We start from the raw sequence: 15,561 nt of genomic DNA on the forward strand, positions 1-15,561 counted from the left end.
GAGATGCTATTCAGAGTAGGTCGCTTGGTGGGATCAGGGAACAAGTATCTGGGAGGACTCTGAGAATTGAACCTTAGGGTGCACTACCACGAGAGGACACAGAGAGGAAGAGAAGCAAGGAGGGAAGGGGAGGAAAGTATTTCTGGAGAGAACACAAGGTGGACTGTCCCATCCACGTGTGGATAGAGAACAGAGAGTGTTCACTCTGCTGACTGGGAGTCACAGGTGAACTGGTGGCCTTGTGAGGCGGGTGCCTGTGGTGAGCAGTTGTTCAGGGCCTGGAACAAAGAAGTCGAGAGATGAGTAGGACCTACCTGTGGGTAAGTTCTACTGGGAGTGGGCCTGGGAGGTGAGAAGCGGGATGTAGTAGTAACCCCGGGAGTCGGGATGGAAAGATGTTTTAAACAAGTAGTGTTAAGGAATGTCCAGCAGGAAAAGGAGCACCCCAAATAAACCTGGGGGAGAGGGTGGTTCTCTGGGCTACTCCTCAAACTCCCGCTTGGGCTCATGAAGCAAAACGCAATTACATCCCACCAGCCTCCCTCCTCTTTCCAGCCTTTCACTGAGAGCACACCCCCATGCTCATCCTGGTTGGGCTCTCCTCAGGGCGCACTCATCCTCATTGCTAGGTTCTCACGATTTGAATACCGTGATCGCCATCCTGTGTGTTCATTCTCAGGCTGGTTTGGCGGGATGGTTGGCTGGAGAGAGAGCTCCAATTTAAATGCTCTTGCTGCCATTCCGGGGGACCAGAATTTGGCTCCCAGTCCTGGCATGAGGCAGCACGTTACACCTACTACTCTGATTCCAAAGGATCTAATGCCCTCTTACGGGCCCCCGAGGCATCAGCACACAAGTGCACACAAACACACAAACACACACACACAAATAAACAAATATTGATTTATTCATTTATTTAAAAAAGAGTGTCCCAGGAAGATACTTGGTTATCCTTCCAACTGAGGGATCATCTCGGCTACCCTACCTCTCTAGCACACATGCTTTAAACGGGCTGCTGTTGCCAACAACCATAGGGTTTCCCTGTGAGTGAGTTGGATTCTCCAGAGTGGAGTCTGGGGTCCAGTTTCAGCATGTTTTGAGGACACTGAGAATCCCTGAGCAATTCTTGAAGGAAGAACCAACATCCAATAAATTCCCCTGTCCCTAATGCCCAGTAGAGAGCCTGGCTCCCTAGGGATGCTCACAATAAATGTTTGATGAGTGGATAGCTCGGTGGTGTCCTCCGATGTAAGAGAGGAAATGGTTACATAATACCTTCCAGTAGGAGTAACTGAATACCTTAATATTTATACAGCAGTTGGAGCAGCGCCCGACGCACAGTAAGCATTCTATAGGTTAAATAATGTGTGTGAACATGACCACATACATAATAAATAAAAGGGCCGGTAAGGTGTTGCAGCGGGTGAAGTATTTGTCACAAAAGCCAGCTGAGTTCAATCCCCAGATGCCCCATAAAAACAAAAGGTCAGAACCAACCCTACAAAGTTGTCTTTCTTCGGACCAGCCACAGGCTTGGATGTGTATACAACTACAGACAAGCTGATTGGTTCGAGTAGCTGGTAAAGATTGGGGGATCCGTGTTTATTAGAAACAGTCCAACAAGAAAGGACAGCGTGCAGAGAGGGCCCTGCCCGCCTCCACTCCTTCCTAGTCTGTAGAAGAGATCACCAGTTTGTATCCAGCAAACTAGCTCCTCCCCCTCAGGGGTGGTCTCTAGAGGCTTGCGCTGCACCGCTGAAGCAAAAGAGGAGCCTTAGTTCAAGGGCACTGCAGGAGGTCATAGGTCACGTAGGCCACGTGGTCCACCTGGTTCACCCGGTTGTGGAAACTCACACGCCAGAAGTATTTGTCATGGCAGAAATAGGCCTTGTCTACAGGAAACAAGAAGACACAAGAAAACTGACTCTTCTGCTCCGTTATCAAGATGAAAGGAACAAGATCTTTACAAGCACCCTGTGGTGGTCTGAATGAAAATGGACCCCACAGTCTCATAGGGAGTGGCACAGGAGGAGGAAGGGGGTATGGCCTTATTGGAGGACCCGTGTCCCTGGGGGCAGGCTTTGAGATTTCAGATGCTCAAGCCAAGCCCAGGGTGTCTGTCATCCTGCTGCCTGATGATGATGATGTAGAACTCTCACCTACCTCTCCAGCATCATGTTTGCCTGTGAGCCACCACGTTCCTCACCATGATGATAATGGACCGAGCCTCTGAACTGTAAGCCAGCCCCAATTAAATGCTCTCCCTTAAACATTAACTCTTAAGTTGCCATGGTCACGGCATCTCCTCACAGCAATTGAACCCTAAGACTCACTTCCTCCTGGCTTTTCTCTATCTTTCTATGGTTTTTACATGATACTTCCTTCCATCTCTTCTGCCTGCCGCGAAATGCCGGAAGGCACAGACCTTGATACCCAAAGAACTGGCAAACCCGGGGAATAGGTGTTCCACATACAGGATGTGAACTGATCAGAAGATTAGCGAATGGTTACTATTTTAAAGCTCAGATCAGGACAGGAGAGATGGCCTCGTGGTTAAGAGCACTGACTGCTCTTCCAGAGGTCCTGAGTTCAAATCCCAGCAACCACATGCTGGCTCACAACCATCTGTAATGAGATCTGATGCCCTCTTCTGATGTGTCTGAAGACAGCTACGGTGTACTTATATAGAATAAATAAATAAATGAATGAATAAATCTTTTTTTAAAAAAAGCTCATCGCTTCTCGGCCTTTTGGCTAAGATCAAGTGTAAAAAAAATGAAGCTCAGATCAATTTATCCAATTACATTCATTGGACAAACTCATCCATTCATTCAACAAATGATTACTGAGCACCAGCTATGTACCAAGTACTGAGGAAATACAGTAAAAAAAAAAAAAATACAGACATGATCTCCAGATGTAGGAAGAAATAAAAAGAAGAAAATAAATAACGAGGGTCAGGAAGAGGCTCTCTGAAATGGTAACCTTAGCACTGAACCTGAAGGATGAGAGAGAGGCAGCCGGGTGACAGTTTAGGTAGGTGGGTCTGGGGGAACGACTGACCCAAAGGCCTTGATCTGTCTGTTCAAAGAGCAGCCATCCTAGGCGGAGCAGAGAGAATATGGGGAGAGAGAAGAACTTGGACATACAGACGGGGCCAAGTGAGTTTCTTCTACCTTAGTATTGTTTGGAATCACTGTCAGAACTATTGCCCTCCATTCCTATCTCTCCCCACACTTGGAGAATATCTTAAAGGTTATCGGATACCTAGTATGGCTGGAGGGAAGGGTATAAAGGAAATGACTGAAAAGTAATAGATTTGGGAGGGTTGATCCTTAGAATCAGCCTAACAGGACTCCAGATGATATCTCTATTCTACAGATGGGGAAACCGAGGCCCCAAGAGAGGCAGTGACTTGCCCGAAGACAGCCAGCACTTCCTTGCCTCTCCATGTATCCCTAGTGGCAGTCCTGCACATTATATTGCCTACTGTTTACTAATCAAGGAATGAGCCTTCTAGAGAGCTGTGTTCTCTGCTGGAGAGAAAGATATGCAAGCAATCTGGGACTTAGATCCGGCTGTGTGAACTTGGGGTGCTCTCTACAGGGCTCTTATCTGGAACATTTCCTTGGATCTCCAAGGGCTTGCTCTCTCCTGCTAAGAAACTAAACAGTCGCTAAGGGAGGGAGTCCAGTGTGGGAGGCTTCTCATGAAGGGACCCTCCCCAGCCAGCCTCAGCAATCCTCACCTTGGTAGTGAAAGACGTTGTGTGAGTTCCAGGGCACGCCAGAGAACTCGTTATCCAAGCGAGTAACGCTCTGGGGATCCACCTTCTGAGACTTCAAGTCGAATCTGCAACGAAGGTGAACAAATGTATGAGTCCCTCTCGCTCCCCACCCCAGGGCTGCGGGCGAGTGGCGCTAGGGCTCCTCCTACTGGTGGCCGCGGTGCTTACTTCCAGATACGCTCCCGGCTGATCAGCAGAGCCTTCCCTCCACGACGCGGGAGAAGTCCGGTGACCAGGGTTACGTCTGAGCCTAGACCCAACTTATCCAGACCCCTGGGGCCCAGCACCGACTGGCCGGTGTACACCCACATTTTGCGCCCTACGAAAGAGAAGGGTCATATTGGTCAGTGGACACAAAGGTGGGGGCACAGTCTCTTTGAGAGTTAGGAGGGATAAGCCAAAGAGACCAAGTATCAGAGCTACTCAAGGGGCACTGAAATTCAATCCCCTCCCCCGATGTCAAATCGCACCAGCCGGGCGGGGGCGCACTTGTGCAGTCGCAGTTAAACTAGGTCTCTGTCCTAAGCTGATGAGTTCTGAGGAATAGATGAGCTCGAAACGCTCGCACTAACCAGAGAAGAAGAAAATCTTCTTGGACAGCGGATCCTCATAGGCTGAGTTCAACTTTGCAGGCAAAGCTGGCCACGTGCGGCCAATAAGAAAGGGGCCCTGCAATTGGCTTCCTCCGTGATTCGAGAACTTCCAATACCGACTGAGAAGAAAGGAAATATAATGGCCCTGAGTCTTGGCCCTAGGAAGTTGGTGGAAGATTCGAAGAGATTCCTCTCCAAGCCCCATCTCTCACCCACACACTCTTCCTGCTCACCCGTCCTTGAAGAAATGCAGAGCGCCCTGGATATCAGCAATGGCATCAAAAACATCCACATTGCAAGGATTGTCTACTGGAGTCGAAGACTCTGTAGGGGCCTCAGAAGGACCAGCAGTAGGGGGACCTGTGGGGCCAGGTGAGGGGGCGCCTGTAGGGGCGACTGTGGGGCCCCCTGTGGGATAGGCCATGGGAGGTGCAGTGGGACACATAGTGGGAGGAGCTGTCGGCTGTGGTTCAGCTGTGGTGGTGGCTGGAGGCCTTGGGTCAGGTTTAGAACCACGACCTAAAAACAAGACACTAGGGTCAGACACTCTAGTCGCCATTTCTCTGTAGCCCCAGCCTACTATCACACCCAGTAATGGTGCCTTCAGGCTTCCATTGAAGCTAGAGGCTACAAGCAAACCTCTTCTCATACACCAAGCCTAAGTATCCAGAACTGAGCTCTGTGAAAATATGGACTGAGTTCTCAGAACAGAACGGACAGAATCTCCCTCCCTTCCCCAAGTCAGGCAGGAAGAGAGTCTTTTGGGTCACCACCATGTCAAACAGTGCTGTGAGCTGCCTCTGCTTTGTAAGTGCAACCGTGCCTGGCTGGCTATGCCTTTAAAAGCTTGGGGGCTGAAGATGTGGCTCAATGGTCAAGACCACTGGCTGCTCTTCCAGAGGACCTGGGTTCATTTCCCAACACCCATCCGCTCACAGCAATTTGCTTCTCCAGGTTTCTAACGTAAGCGATCTAACGCCCTCTTCTGGCCTCTGCTGGCATTGCATATACACGGTACACATATATTCAGGCGAAACACCCATACAAATCCCTATGAAGTGGCTTGGCTGACCCTTCTTGGTGAGCATCAAACCCAGGGCCTCGTGTCTGCTTTGCAGCACTTAGTATGTCTCTAACACTAAGCTACACACTCAGCCCTGGGCTGGCTTCTGAACCGTGGGCTAGAGGGCCATCTCCAAGCAGTTACTAGGCACTCACTCAGGCCCTGACCCAGATAGATTCGGAGGTTCCATTTCTCCCCTCCCCCTTCCTACAGCTGAGCCACGCCCTCTCCTCTGCTCTGCCATCTGTCCCCCAGCCTCACCATACAGATGCTGGATGCCTTTTATGTCGTCTTCATGCAGAGGGGAGTCCTCATGGTAGCGATACATGGGGTACATGAGCGCTTCCGGCACTGAAGAATGATCTAAGCCCAGCGCATGGCCGAACTCGTGCGCTGCCACCAGAAACAGGCTGTACCCTGAAAGATAGAAGGAGCTGAAACGTAAACATCAGCCCAAGGCCCCAGCCTTGGCTGCTCCACCACGACTGCCGACTGACTGCCGGGAGGTGACTCGGACCCCACTCCAGGAGCCTCAGAACCCCGCCCACCTTGGTCTGGACAGAAACCCCACTTCTTGTCAGCGTCGAAGTTCGATGTCGTCGCGCACCAGAGGCGCCCATCACTGCGGCCCTCGCCGGTACAGGTAGAGTACTGCTTGCCCAGGAACACGAAGGGGAAGACGCACATCTCTCCTGCCGAGTTGCCCCCAGTTACAGTGACGTCGGCTGGAGAGACCAAGAATCATAAGTGAGCCAGGTGGGTGAATGGAATATGGTGCTGGGGTGGGGCCAAACTAAACGGGATTAGAGAAACTCGATGACCTTTTTTTTTTTTTTTTTTTTTTTTTTTTTTTGAAGCCTACAGGCGCTGTGGAGCACTGCTGGGGCCCGGAAGTGCTAATGAGCAGAGCCTAGGCTTGGAGACCAAGGCTTGGAGACTTAAGTGCAAACAAAAAAAGGCTGCCCAATTGGGAGTCAAGGAAAGGAGATGTGGAGGCAGATGGTGGATGGTAAGTAGAGAAAGGAAATGAATGGATAGAAAAGCCTCCTTTGGAGACCAAATGCTGGAGGGTAGAGTCGGGCTGACCCTGGTAGGCGGGGCAAAGGTACCTCGGCTAGGACAGAAGCCATACAGCTTATCCTGGTCATAGTTGGCGGTGGTGGCGCACCAGCGGTAACCATCGGAGCGACCTTTAGTGGTGCAGGCAGAGTAGGAGCGGCCCTCGAAGATGAATGGAAATACGCAGGGTTTGCCGTCTCCGTTGCCATGCTCCGTGTAGAGATCTGAGGAGACCCAGTTATTACTCCCAAGCCTGGCCCCAGGCACGTTTCTCATTTCACAGAGGAGACTGGACCCAGCGATAGGGAGAGTAGCCTGCCCATACCATTAATGGCACAGAGGGATTGGAAACGAAGATTCTGGACGCGCCCCGCTCTCTACCCCCAGTGCATACTCACTCTCACTGGGGCAGAAACCATATTTTCTGTCTGTGTCGTAGTCAGCTGTCGTGCCACACCAAGGCTTGCCGTCGTTGCGGCCATCCGTGGTGCAGGACAAATAGGAGCGTCCCTCGAAGGTGAAGGGAAAGTGACATGGGGCACCATTTGCGTTTCCAAAGTAAGTGGGGACCACTGTAGAAAGGAGGCTAGAGTAAGGGCGGCTGGCCACAGGCCAGTGTAAGAGAAGGGAATTGGGACAGGGTTCGGGGATCGGGGCGTGGGGGCGGATACTGGATCTCACCGGCGCCTTTGCCCAGCGACCACAACTCGTCGTCGTCGAAGTGGGCATCTCCCTGAATGCCGGGGCCAGGGGGAAAGGCGTGTGCCAGTAGACCGTCCTTGCCGTCGAAGGGATACCCGTCTCCGTGCTCTGCAGAGGCGGTCGGAGAGGGAGGGAATCAGTCAACAACATTTTGCTCTCTTTAAGGGCTAGAGACTAAAGGCGACAGTATCCCCCTCCCCCAGCAGCGCCCCAGGTCTTAAAAGGAGGTGACTGCGGCTCCAACCCTGCTGGAGGGGGAGGGGGCCATTTGTGGGGGCGACGACTAGGGGTTGTGAGGCTGGCATAAGAGTAGAAGGATCTGGGTTGGGGATTTAGCTCAGTGGTAGAGCGCTTGCCTAGCAACCGCAAGGCCCTGGGTTCGGTCCCCAGTTCCGGAAAAAAAAAGAAAGAAAGAAAGAAAGAAAGAAAGAAAGAAAGAAAGAAAGAAAGAAAGAAAGAAAGAAAGAAAGAAAGAAAGAAAGAAAGAAAGAAAGAAAGAAAGAAAGAAAGAAGAAAGAAAGAAGGAAAGAAAAAAGAAGAGTGGAAAGATCTGCTGTCCCTTCTCTTCTATCGGTGGTCATCCGTCCCATGGCCTGCCCACCCCAGGAATTCTCACCCGCGGCACCAAACTGGATGACAATGTCTGCTTCGAGCCCGTACACGCGGGTGAAGGTGAGCGGTGTCACCGCGCTCCACACCGCGAAGGCGCGCGCGAAGGAGTCATCGATCACGTCTCGCGGCAAGTCTTCGGTGTAGCTTTGGATCCTGGAAGTGAAAAGCCGGCGTTGGGGAAGGGGGTGGGGGCATGCAGGAATCACAAATGGAAGGGGGCGGGACAACAGCTACACCGGATGGATCCGCTCGGTCTTCAAAAGACCCAGGGCTCCAGCCTCTCGGAACTTGTATTGCTAAGGATTCCTTGTGCTCAGCCAAGAGGACGTGCAAACTGGCCTCTAGTCCCACCCGGGCACCTGCTTCTAGCCCAGCATCTCACCAATAGGTGATGTTATGATGGTGCCACTTGAGGTCGCCTTCGAAGGTTTGGAATTTGCCCACGTCTGGGACACCACAGCGCGGTGAACGAATGGCCTTTAGTGTCTCGCTGTCCAGCTCACCAGTCTGGGGCAGGGACAGCTGCTTCTGAAGCATCAGCAAAGCGGGCCGCAGGGACTGCTTCTCTCCCATCATCTGGGCTGCCCGACTGTAACCATAGCGGTACAGGTAATCCTGTGGGTGGGGAAAGGGGCGAAGATATCTCAGAGTTCTGGCATCTTCCCTTCTGGGAACACACATTTAGGGACTCTAAGCCCAGGACACCAGTTCTTCCTGCACAGCTAGAATTCCCCTATCCGGATAGCATCACTCCTCCCCACTTCAGATGACATAAGCCATGCCTACCACACAGCCCCCCACAATTTAAGGGCACCTCTTTTTCTCCAGACATGCCCATCACTCCCAAATCCAGAAAGCACTTGAGGCCCCCTTCCTTGGGATAGTGGACCTCTTCCTGGCCAGCCCTTCCCAACTTTCCACTGAGCCATCTGTCTACCTCTGCCAGCTGTGTATCCGTGAGGTTGGAGGTTTTCAGGTCTCGGGGGAAGACCACGTAAGTCGGCTGGCGCTGGTGAGGGGCAGCAAAGCTGTAGCCTAGAGCCAGGAGCGCCAGGAGCAGGGGCTGCCAGGGGCTCATGGTGAGGACCGGAGCTTCTGGGTGAAGCAGAATTTGCGGAGGTTTTAAAGAGGCACGAAAACTGAATCAGTGTCCCCGCCCCTCCCTCCAGGCTTACGCTGACTCAGGGTGTGTGTGTGTGTGTGTGTGTGTGTGTGTGTGTGTGTGTTGGGCAGCCCAAAGAAAGTGCTTACACTACCCACTCCTTTATGCCCTGCCCACAGTCCCCCACTGCCAAGTCAGGCAGGACCCCAGACCCACAGGAAACCACAGCACTCAGGGAAGTGGTTGAGTTTTTTGCAAACTGCAGAATCTGTGGGAAAAGGAAGGCGGGTACGCATGGTGGAGGGGCCATCTAGCCCTAGGTCTGAAGGCCCTGAGTGGTCAGCCTTGTAGAGGATTGGAAGACCTGAAGCCCAAGACCACTCTTCCTTGGGCTTCTGAGATACCCCCTCCCTGACCAGAGGGCAGCCTGGAGCCCCCCCCCCACGCTGTGGGTTCTATCCTCTCATTCCCACCCCCTGTTAGCGTCTTTGACTCAGCTTCCTCTCCTGCCCTCTGGGAGCAGGCTCTTTGAAGCAGGATTTGGGGGAATTCCACGGGGCAACCCCCTAACCCCAGCAGGCTGACTCCTTGGGGAAGGAAAGATGAGCCTCAGGGGCATGCGGAAGGAGGCAGAAGCTTCATCCTCTCAGGCTGGCTAACATCGTTCCTCTTCTGTATAGAGAACAAAAGACAGACCCTTGTCCCTCAAGCCTTTGTCCCTCAAGCCTTTGTCCCTCAAGCCTTTGTCCCCATGTTGATCTGAAGATAAAATGAGACTCAGGAAACACAGAAATGCTTTCAGCCACCGTGTTCACAAGACCTCAGTTGATGGTGTCAGCTTTGTGACTGGAAACTAGACTGGGGTCTTGGCTCTAAGCCTCGGGGTGACCTGGATGGGACATACACCTTCTTCTCCCGAGCTCTGAATTCTTCATGGACCCTTCCCCTCCTCCAGCCCTGCTCCAATCAGGAAAGCTTTTTCCAAAGTCGTGTTGACAGCCAGCAGCCTCCCTGTCTTCCCTCTTCCCAGCCTGCCACCGCAGTGAAGCAGGGCCGTAATGTGCCTTCAGTAAGCTGCTCTGATTGAGCCTCCTGTGTTCAGACTGTCGGATGCTTCCTAAAGCACAGACCCTGTGAGACGGGCGGGGAGGCTGGAGTGCTCCCCGGCTTCTCTTATATGCTTCTGACGATGGTCTGCAGCACTGGATTGCAGTCCTGGGTCCACCATTTCCCAACCTCACCATTTCCCAACTTTGTCACCTTGGGCAAAGCATTTCGCCTTCAAGCCACAGTGATAATTCACTTTTTATGATTTATTGTGTTGAGCATTGTGATGTGCTCTCTCTATCCTATGCCCTAAAGGGACGTATGAGTCTGTGTGAGTGTGAGTGTGTGTGTGTGTGTGTGTGTGTGTGTGTGTGTGTGGCTGTGGCTGTGTGTGGCTGCGTGTGAGTGCGTCTGCGTGTGAGAGTGTATGTGTGTATGTATCTCCAAGTGACTGCGTGTGTTAGTCTGCGTGTGCATATGAGAGTCTGTGTGTATGTGAGACTGTTTATGTGAGTCTGTGTGTGAGTTCGTGTGCATGAGTTTATGTGTGTGTGAGAGTCTGTGTGTGTGACTATGTATGTGTGTGACTGTGTGTGTTAGTCTGTGTGACTCTGTGTGTATGAGTCTATGTGAGTGTGTGAGTGTGAGTGTGTGTGAGTGTGAGTGTGAGAGAGAGAGAGTGTGTGTGTGCTCCCACATCCCTAGGGTCTTACACATGCTAGGCAAGCACTCTACAACTGAGCTGTTCCTAGCCCTTGTTTTTGTATGTTAATTCGTCTTAGGGGGTATGTGTGTGTGCGTACATGCGTGTGTGCAGGGACGCACATCCATAACTGATAAGACAAGAGGAGATGTTGGTTGTCATCTCTGTCATCTTCCCTTTTTTTTCCCCCTTTGAGGCAGAATCTCTCCCTAAACTTAGAGCCCATGACTTGCAGACAGGCCGGCAGCCACCAGGCCTTGGTAATCTGTCTCTGAGTCTCCATCTGTCTGTATTGGAGATACACACATAGGTGACCTTGAGTCTCCATCTGCCATGCAGGGGATGCACACATGGGTGCCATGCCCAGCTGTTTACACGGATGTCGTGGATCCTAAGTCAGGTCCCCATGCTTCTACAACAGATGCTCTCACTGAGTCATTCTCCCAGCCCACCCTTGATTTATTGAGATAAGTCAAAGGGAGGTCAGGTTTGTGCTGCGCTCCCATCTCCTGGCTCCGCCTCCCGAGTGCTATGTTACAGGTGTGCCCACCATGCCTGGCTTACGGGTTGGTTTGGGAGGTAACGCTGGCTTCTTTGGAATAGGAAACTTCGGCTCAGAGTAGTCAAGGGACTTGCCTGTGATCACAAGTCCCCATGATGTGAGTTAAAACAGAGCTCCAGGGTTCAAGCCTTGAGCAGCCTGAATCTTAAAGATTCGTCTGCTATGGGGACTGAGCGGATCAGAGTGCAGGTAGACGAAATAGATGTGTTTCCAGGGCCTTACCACCTGAACCCTTCTCCTCTTCCCCTGCTACCTTACGATAAGGCTTAGGACCTTGAGGGATCATACGCTGAAGACAAGGATCCAGGGCAACTATATTACAGACTTGGAAGTATAGGGTCAAAGAGTAATATAAGAGTTGAACTGGAAGCAAAATATAAGAGGCTCTCCCATCGTGATCTTCATCAAGGTGACAGACAAGAACTTCAGAGAAGGGCTGGAGAGATGGCTCAGCAGTTAAGAGCACTGACTGCTCTTCCTGAGGTCCTGAGTTCAATTCCCAGCAACGACATGGTGGCTCACAACCATCTGTAATGGGATCTGATGCCCTCTTCTGGTGTGTCTGAAGACAGAAATTAAAAAGAACTTCGGGGAAACCTATGAAGTACCCCCATCTTGCTAACAGTTGTGTTGAGGATGTCATACATGTGGATGTCATGTCTGTGGACTATGCCATGTCTGTGTTAGATGTCACATCTATGTATGTATGTCCTATCTGTATGGTATGTTACATCCGTTATATGTCACATTGATGCCATATGTCATCTGTGTTGTATGCTACATATATGTCATGTCTATGTCCTGTGTCCTGTGTTAGATGTCACATCTATGTAGTATGTCACATCTATACCACATGTCATGTCTATGTTTGTCTTGTTTCTTGAGCTTTACACCCTTGTTTTTGTTTATGAGACAGGGTCCCTCTATGCAGACCTGGCTGGCCTAGATGTTGCTATGTCGACCAGCCTGGCCTCAAACTCATAGAGATCCCCCTGCCTCTGCCTCCCGAGTGATGGGATGTGTAAGCTACCACACCCATCAAGTTTGACATCTTTATACTTGAGGCTGATGGTCCTTTGTTTGGGGATGTCCCCAAACGCTGAAGTATGTCTAGAGGTGTCCTCACCCTCTTCCTCCCAGTGCCAGCAGCACCCCCTGTACCCATTGTGACAACTATCAATGTTACCAAATGTTCCCTGGGTGAGTGAGAAGGGAAGAACCTCTGGTGTGTGTTCTGTTTTCTTTATAAATGGTCCAAAAGTTTCATCCAATGCTCAGACCATTAGTGAGGACCCTCCTTTTTTGTTTGTTTGTTTGTTTGTTTGTTTTGGGGTTTTTTTTTTGGTTCTTTTTTTTTTTTCAGAGCTGGGGACCAAACCCAGGGCCTTGCGCTTGCTAGGCAAGCGCTCTACCACTGAGCTAAATCCCCAGCCCAGGACCCTCCGTTTTTGTTCTTGTTCTTGTTTAGTTGGTTGGTTTTTGTTGTGGGGACAGGGTTTCTCTGCATAATCCCGGCTGTCCTGAAACTCTGCAGACCAGGCTGGTTTTGAACTTAGAGATTCACCTGCCTCTGCCTCCCAAGCACTGGGATTAAAGATGTGCACCACCACACCAGATAGATCCTCAAATCTTTAATGACTGCTCAATTTAGCTGCACTAACACTTGGAAAATGAAAGCAGGAGGGGAGAGATTTCAAAGCCAGTCCCTAATACATAGCAAGTTGGAGGCCAGCCTGGGCTAAATGAGACCTTGTTATGAATGAATGAATGAATGAATGAATGAATGAATGAATGAATGAATAAAATAAGCCCTCATGGTGGTGGCACGTGCCTTTTATCCCAGCACTCAGGAGGCAGAGGCAGGTGGATCTCTGTGAGTCCAAGGCCAGCCTGGTTTACAAATTGAGTTCCAGGATAGACAGAGCTAGACAGCGACCCTACCTCAAAAAACAAACAAACAAAACAAGCTATTCAACACATTTTATTGAGTTTCATGAGCTAAGCATTATGCTAAGAAGTGTGCTATGTCCTCATGTGTCGGAGGAAGGGGGTCAGGAGTCTAAGATCATCCTTGGTTGCATAGCAAGTTCTAAGCCGGTCTGAGCTACTTGAGGTCCTAGCTTCTTCCTCCTCCTCCTCTTCCTCTTCTCCTCCTCCCCTCCTCCTCCTCCTCCCTCCCCCTCTTCCTCCTCCTCCTCCTCCTCCTCTTCCTCCTCCTCCTCCCCTTTTCCTCCTCTTCTTTTGTTTCTGAGCTAAGGATCTCAAGTTAGTTACAGAGAGCCAGTGAGATAGTTCAGCAGTTAAAGGAGCTTGTCACAACGCACAAGGACCGGAGTTCATCTTTCATGGCAGAAGAGAACCAGCTCCTACAAGTTGTCCTCTGAGCACTGTGGCACACACACTCACACACTCACACACACACACACACACACACACACACACAGTTGAAATGTAATACATGGAGTGTGCTCCTGTATGTGTACCTGTGTGTGTATATGTGCCCCTGCATATGTGTATATGCATGTATGTGTGTGTGCTCCTGCATGTGTGTACATGTATGTGTGTGTGCACCTGCATGTGTGTGTATGTATGTGTGCACCTGCATGTGTGAGCATGTATGTGTATGTTTCTGCATGTATGCATGTGCATATATGTGTGTGTGCATTATGTATATATGTTCCTGCATGTGTGTATGGTGTGTGTGTGTGTGTGTGTGTTTTCTTGTGGTTTGAGGCAGGGTCTTACCAGGAAGCTCTGGCTCATCTAGAACACACTGTATAGATCAGGTTAGCCTCAAACTCACAGACCTGCTTGCCTCTGCCTTCTGAGTAATAGTACTAAAAGTGTACATTGCGTGACTGGGTAGAAATTTGGGGGAGAAAAAAAAGAGTCAACAGAAATACAAACACCACAAGTGGAGGTGTCTCCATCTACTCTAGTTTCCTTATTGTGTAGATGTGGAAACTGAGGTTAAGCAGAGTCACAGAACTTGGCAGAGAGAGTGTGTATAGGGCAAAAGGGGCTTCCACTCTGGGCCTGGGCTGCCTAAATCCAAGCCTCAACTCATTGTGTGACTCCAGCTACCACACAACCCACCATTTCCCCCATCTTAGAAATGGTGTTGGGGGCTGGAGAGATGGCTCAGCGGTTAAGAGCACCCAACTGCTCTTCCAGAGGTCCTGAGTTCAATTCCCAGCAACCACATGGTGGCTCACAACCATCTGTAATGGGATCTGATGCCCTCTTCTGGTGTGTCTGAAGACAGCTACAGTGTACCTACATATATAGAATCAATAAATACGTCTTTAAAAAAAATAAATGGTGTTAATAACAGTGTTTGCCATGCGGGCCTGTTAGAGTGGTTCTTGGCACACTGTGTAAGCGATGGGTACCACTTCTCAGCTGTGCTTTCCTTCAGGATCGATGCTGGGTTTTACCAATGGGAGAAGGAGATCTCAGGGCTTGGAATCCACCCAAGCAAGAACTCTTCTTTCCCTACCCCCAACTTCCTCCTTTGCCACCCCCACACATACACATACATACACCCTGCTCACCAACCCCCATGAAGGGGAACTTGGGGGAAGCTTGGTTTTCAACATAGCCATAGCAGGAAGTGGTTCTGGTTACCACATCCCCTTCCCCACTTCCTCAGCTCCCCCTAAGACTACCACAGAGTTTAGTTAAAGACCCAGGAAAGAAGATAAATAGCAGGAAGTGTCCCCCAAGGGTCAAAAATCTGTCAAACCTGTCTCCCCAGAGCTCTGAACTCTTGACCTGGAATCATTGCTTGGACCCTGAACCCCTTACAGTAGCATAGGGACTGGGTTAGACCTGGAGTCCTGAGTCACTCACTGGCTGGATGACAGAGCCATGGAAGGCCTCCACAACAGGGATAACCTCAGAGACAAGGAATGGCTTCCTCTGTCTAGCATGGGGGAATTCTAAGCCTGCTTCTCCCAAATTTGCTGAAGAGGAAAAGGCCAGGTAGGCCTCAAAGGCTCTGACAGGCAGGATGTGAGGGAGACTCCTTGTCTGAGATGAAACAGATGCCCCCAAGGAAGTGTATCACTAGATCCCAGGTTCCCACCACAAGCAACCCTCCCAGGTTGCCCCAGGATAGGGGCAATTCCCCTGTCTGACTCCTGGATTATTTCCTGATGCTGAGCCATGCCTCCTGGTTGCCTGTGCTTAGCGTCTTACATGGGGAAGTACTGACTTTGGAATTAGACCTCCTGGCTTCAAACTCGGGCTCCTAGCACTTACTGTGTGACCTCAGGCAGGTCACTTTGTCTCTCTGGAACGCCGTTTCTTCCTGTGTAACACGGGGGGAA

The 15,561-nt window shown here is 50.7% G+C and overlaps 1 protein-coding gene across 1 annotated transcript in view; it reads right to left on the minus strand.

Annotated features, from left to right (window-relative positions):
• Nucleotides 1-902: 902 nt before the first annotated feature.
• Mmp9 (matrix metallopeptidase 9) overlaps nt 903-15,561 on the minus strand; it is a 43,924-nt gene continuing 29,265 nt past the window's right edge. The window contains exons 4-16 of the mRNA XM_032902652.1: nt 8,754-8,911; nt 8,199-8,431; nt 7,821-7,969; nt 7,184-7,312; nt 6,901-7,074; nt 6,553-6,726; nt 5,992-6,168; nt 5,705-5,860; nt 4,614-4,899; nt 4,360-4,499; nt 3,956-4,106; nt 3,749-3,852; nt 903-1,892 (exon numbers count right to left, since the gene is read on the minus strand). Of these exons, the coding sequence (XP_032758543.1) occupies nt 1,780-1,892; nt 3,749-3,852; nt 3,956-4,106; nt 4,360-4,499; nt 4,614-4,899; nt 5,705-5,860; nt 5,992-6,168; nt 6,553-6,726; nt 6,901-7,074; nt 7,184-7,312; nt 7,821-7,969; nt 8,199-8,431; nt 8,754-8,911 (2,144 nt within the window). The 3' untranslated portion in view covers nt 903-1,779. The remainder of the gene's footprint in view (nt 1,893-3,748; nt 3,853-3,955; nt 4,107-4,359; nt 4,500-4,613; nt 4,900-5,704; nt 5,861-5,991; nt 6,169-6,552; nt 6,727-6,900; nt 7,075-7,183; nt 7,313-7,820; nt 7,970-8,198; nt 8,432-8,753; nt 8,912-15,561) is intronic.

Source organism: Rattus rattus, chromosome 5 (genome assembly GCF_011064425.1).
Source record: "Rattus rattus isolate New Zealand chromosome 5, Rrattus_CSIRO_v1, whole genome shotgun sequence".
In the NCBI taxonomy this organism is placed as follows: Eukaryota; Metazoa; Chordata; class Mammalia; order Rodentia; family Muridae; genus Rattus; species Rattus rattus.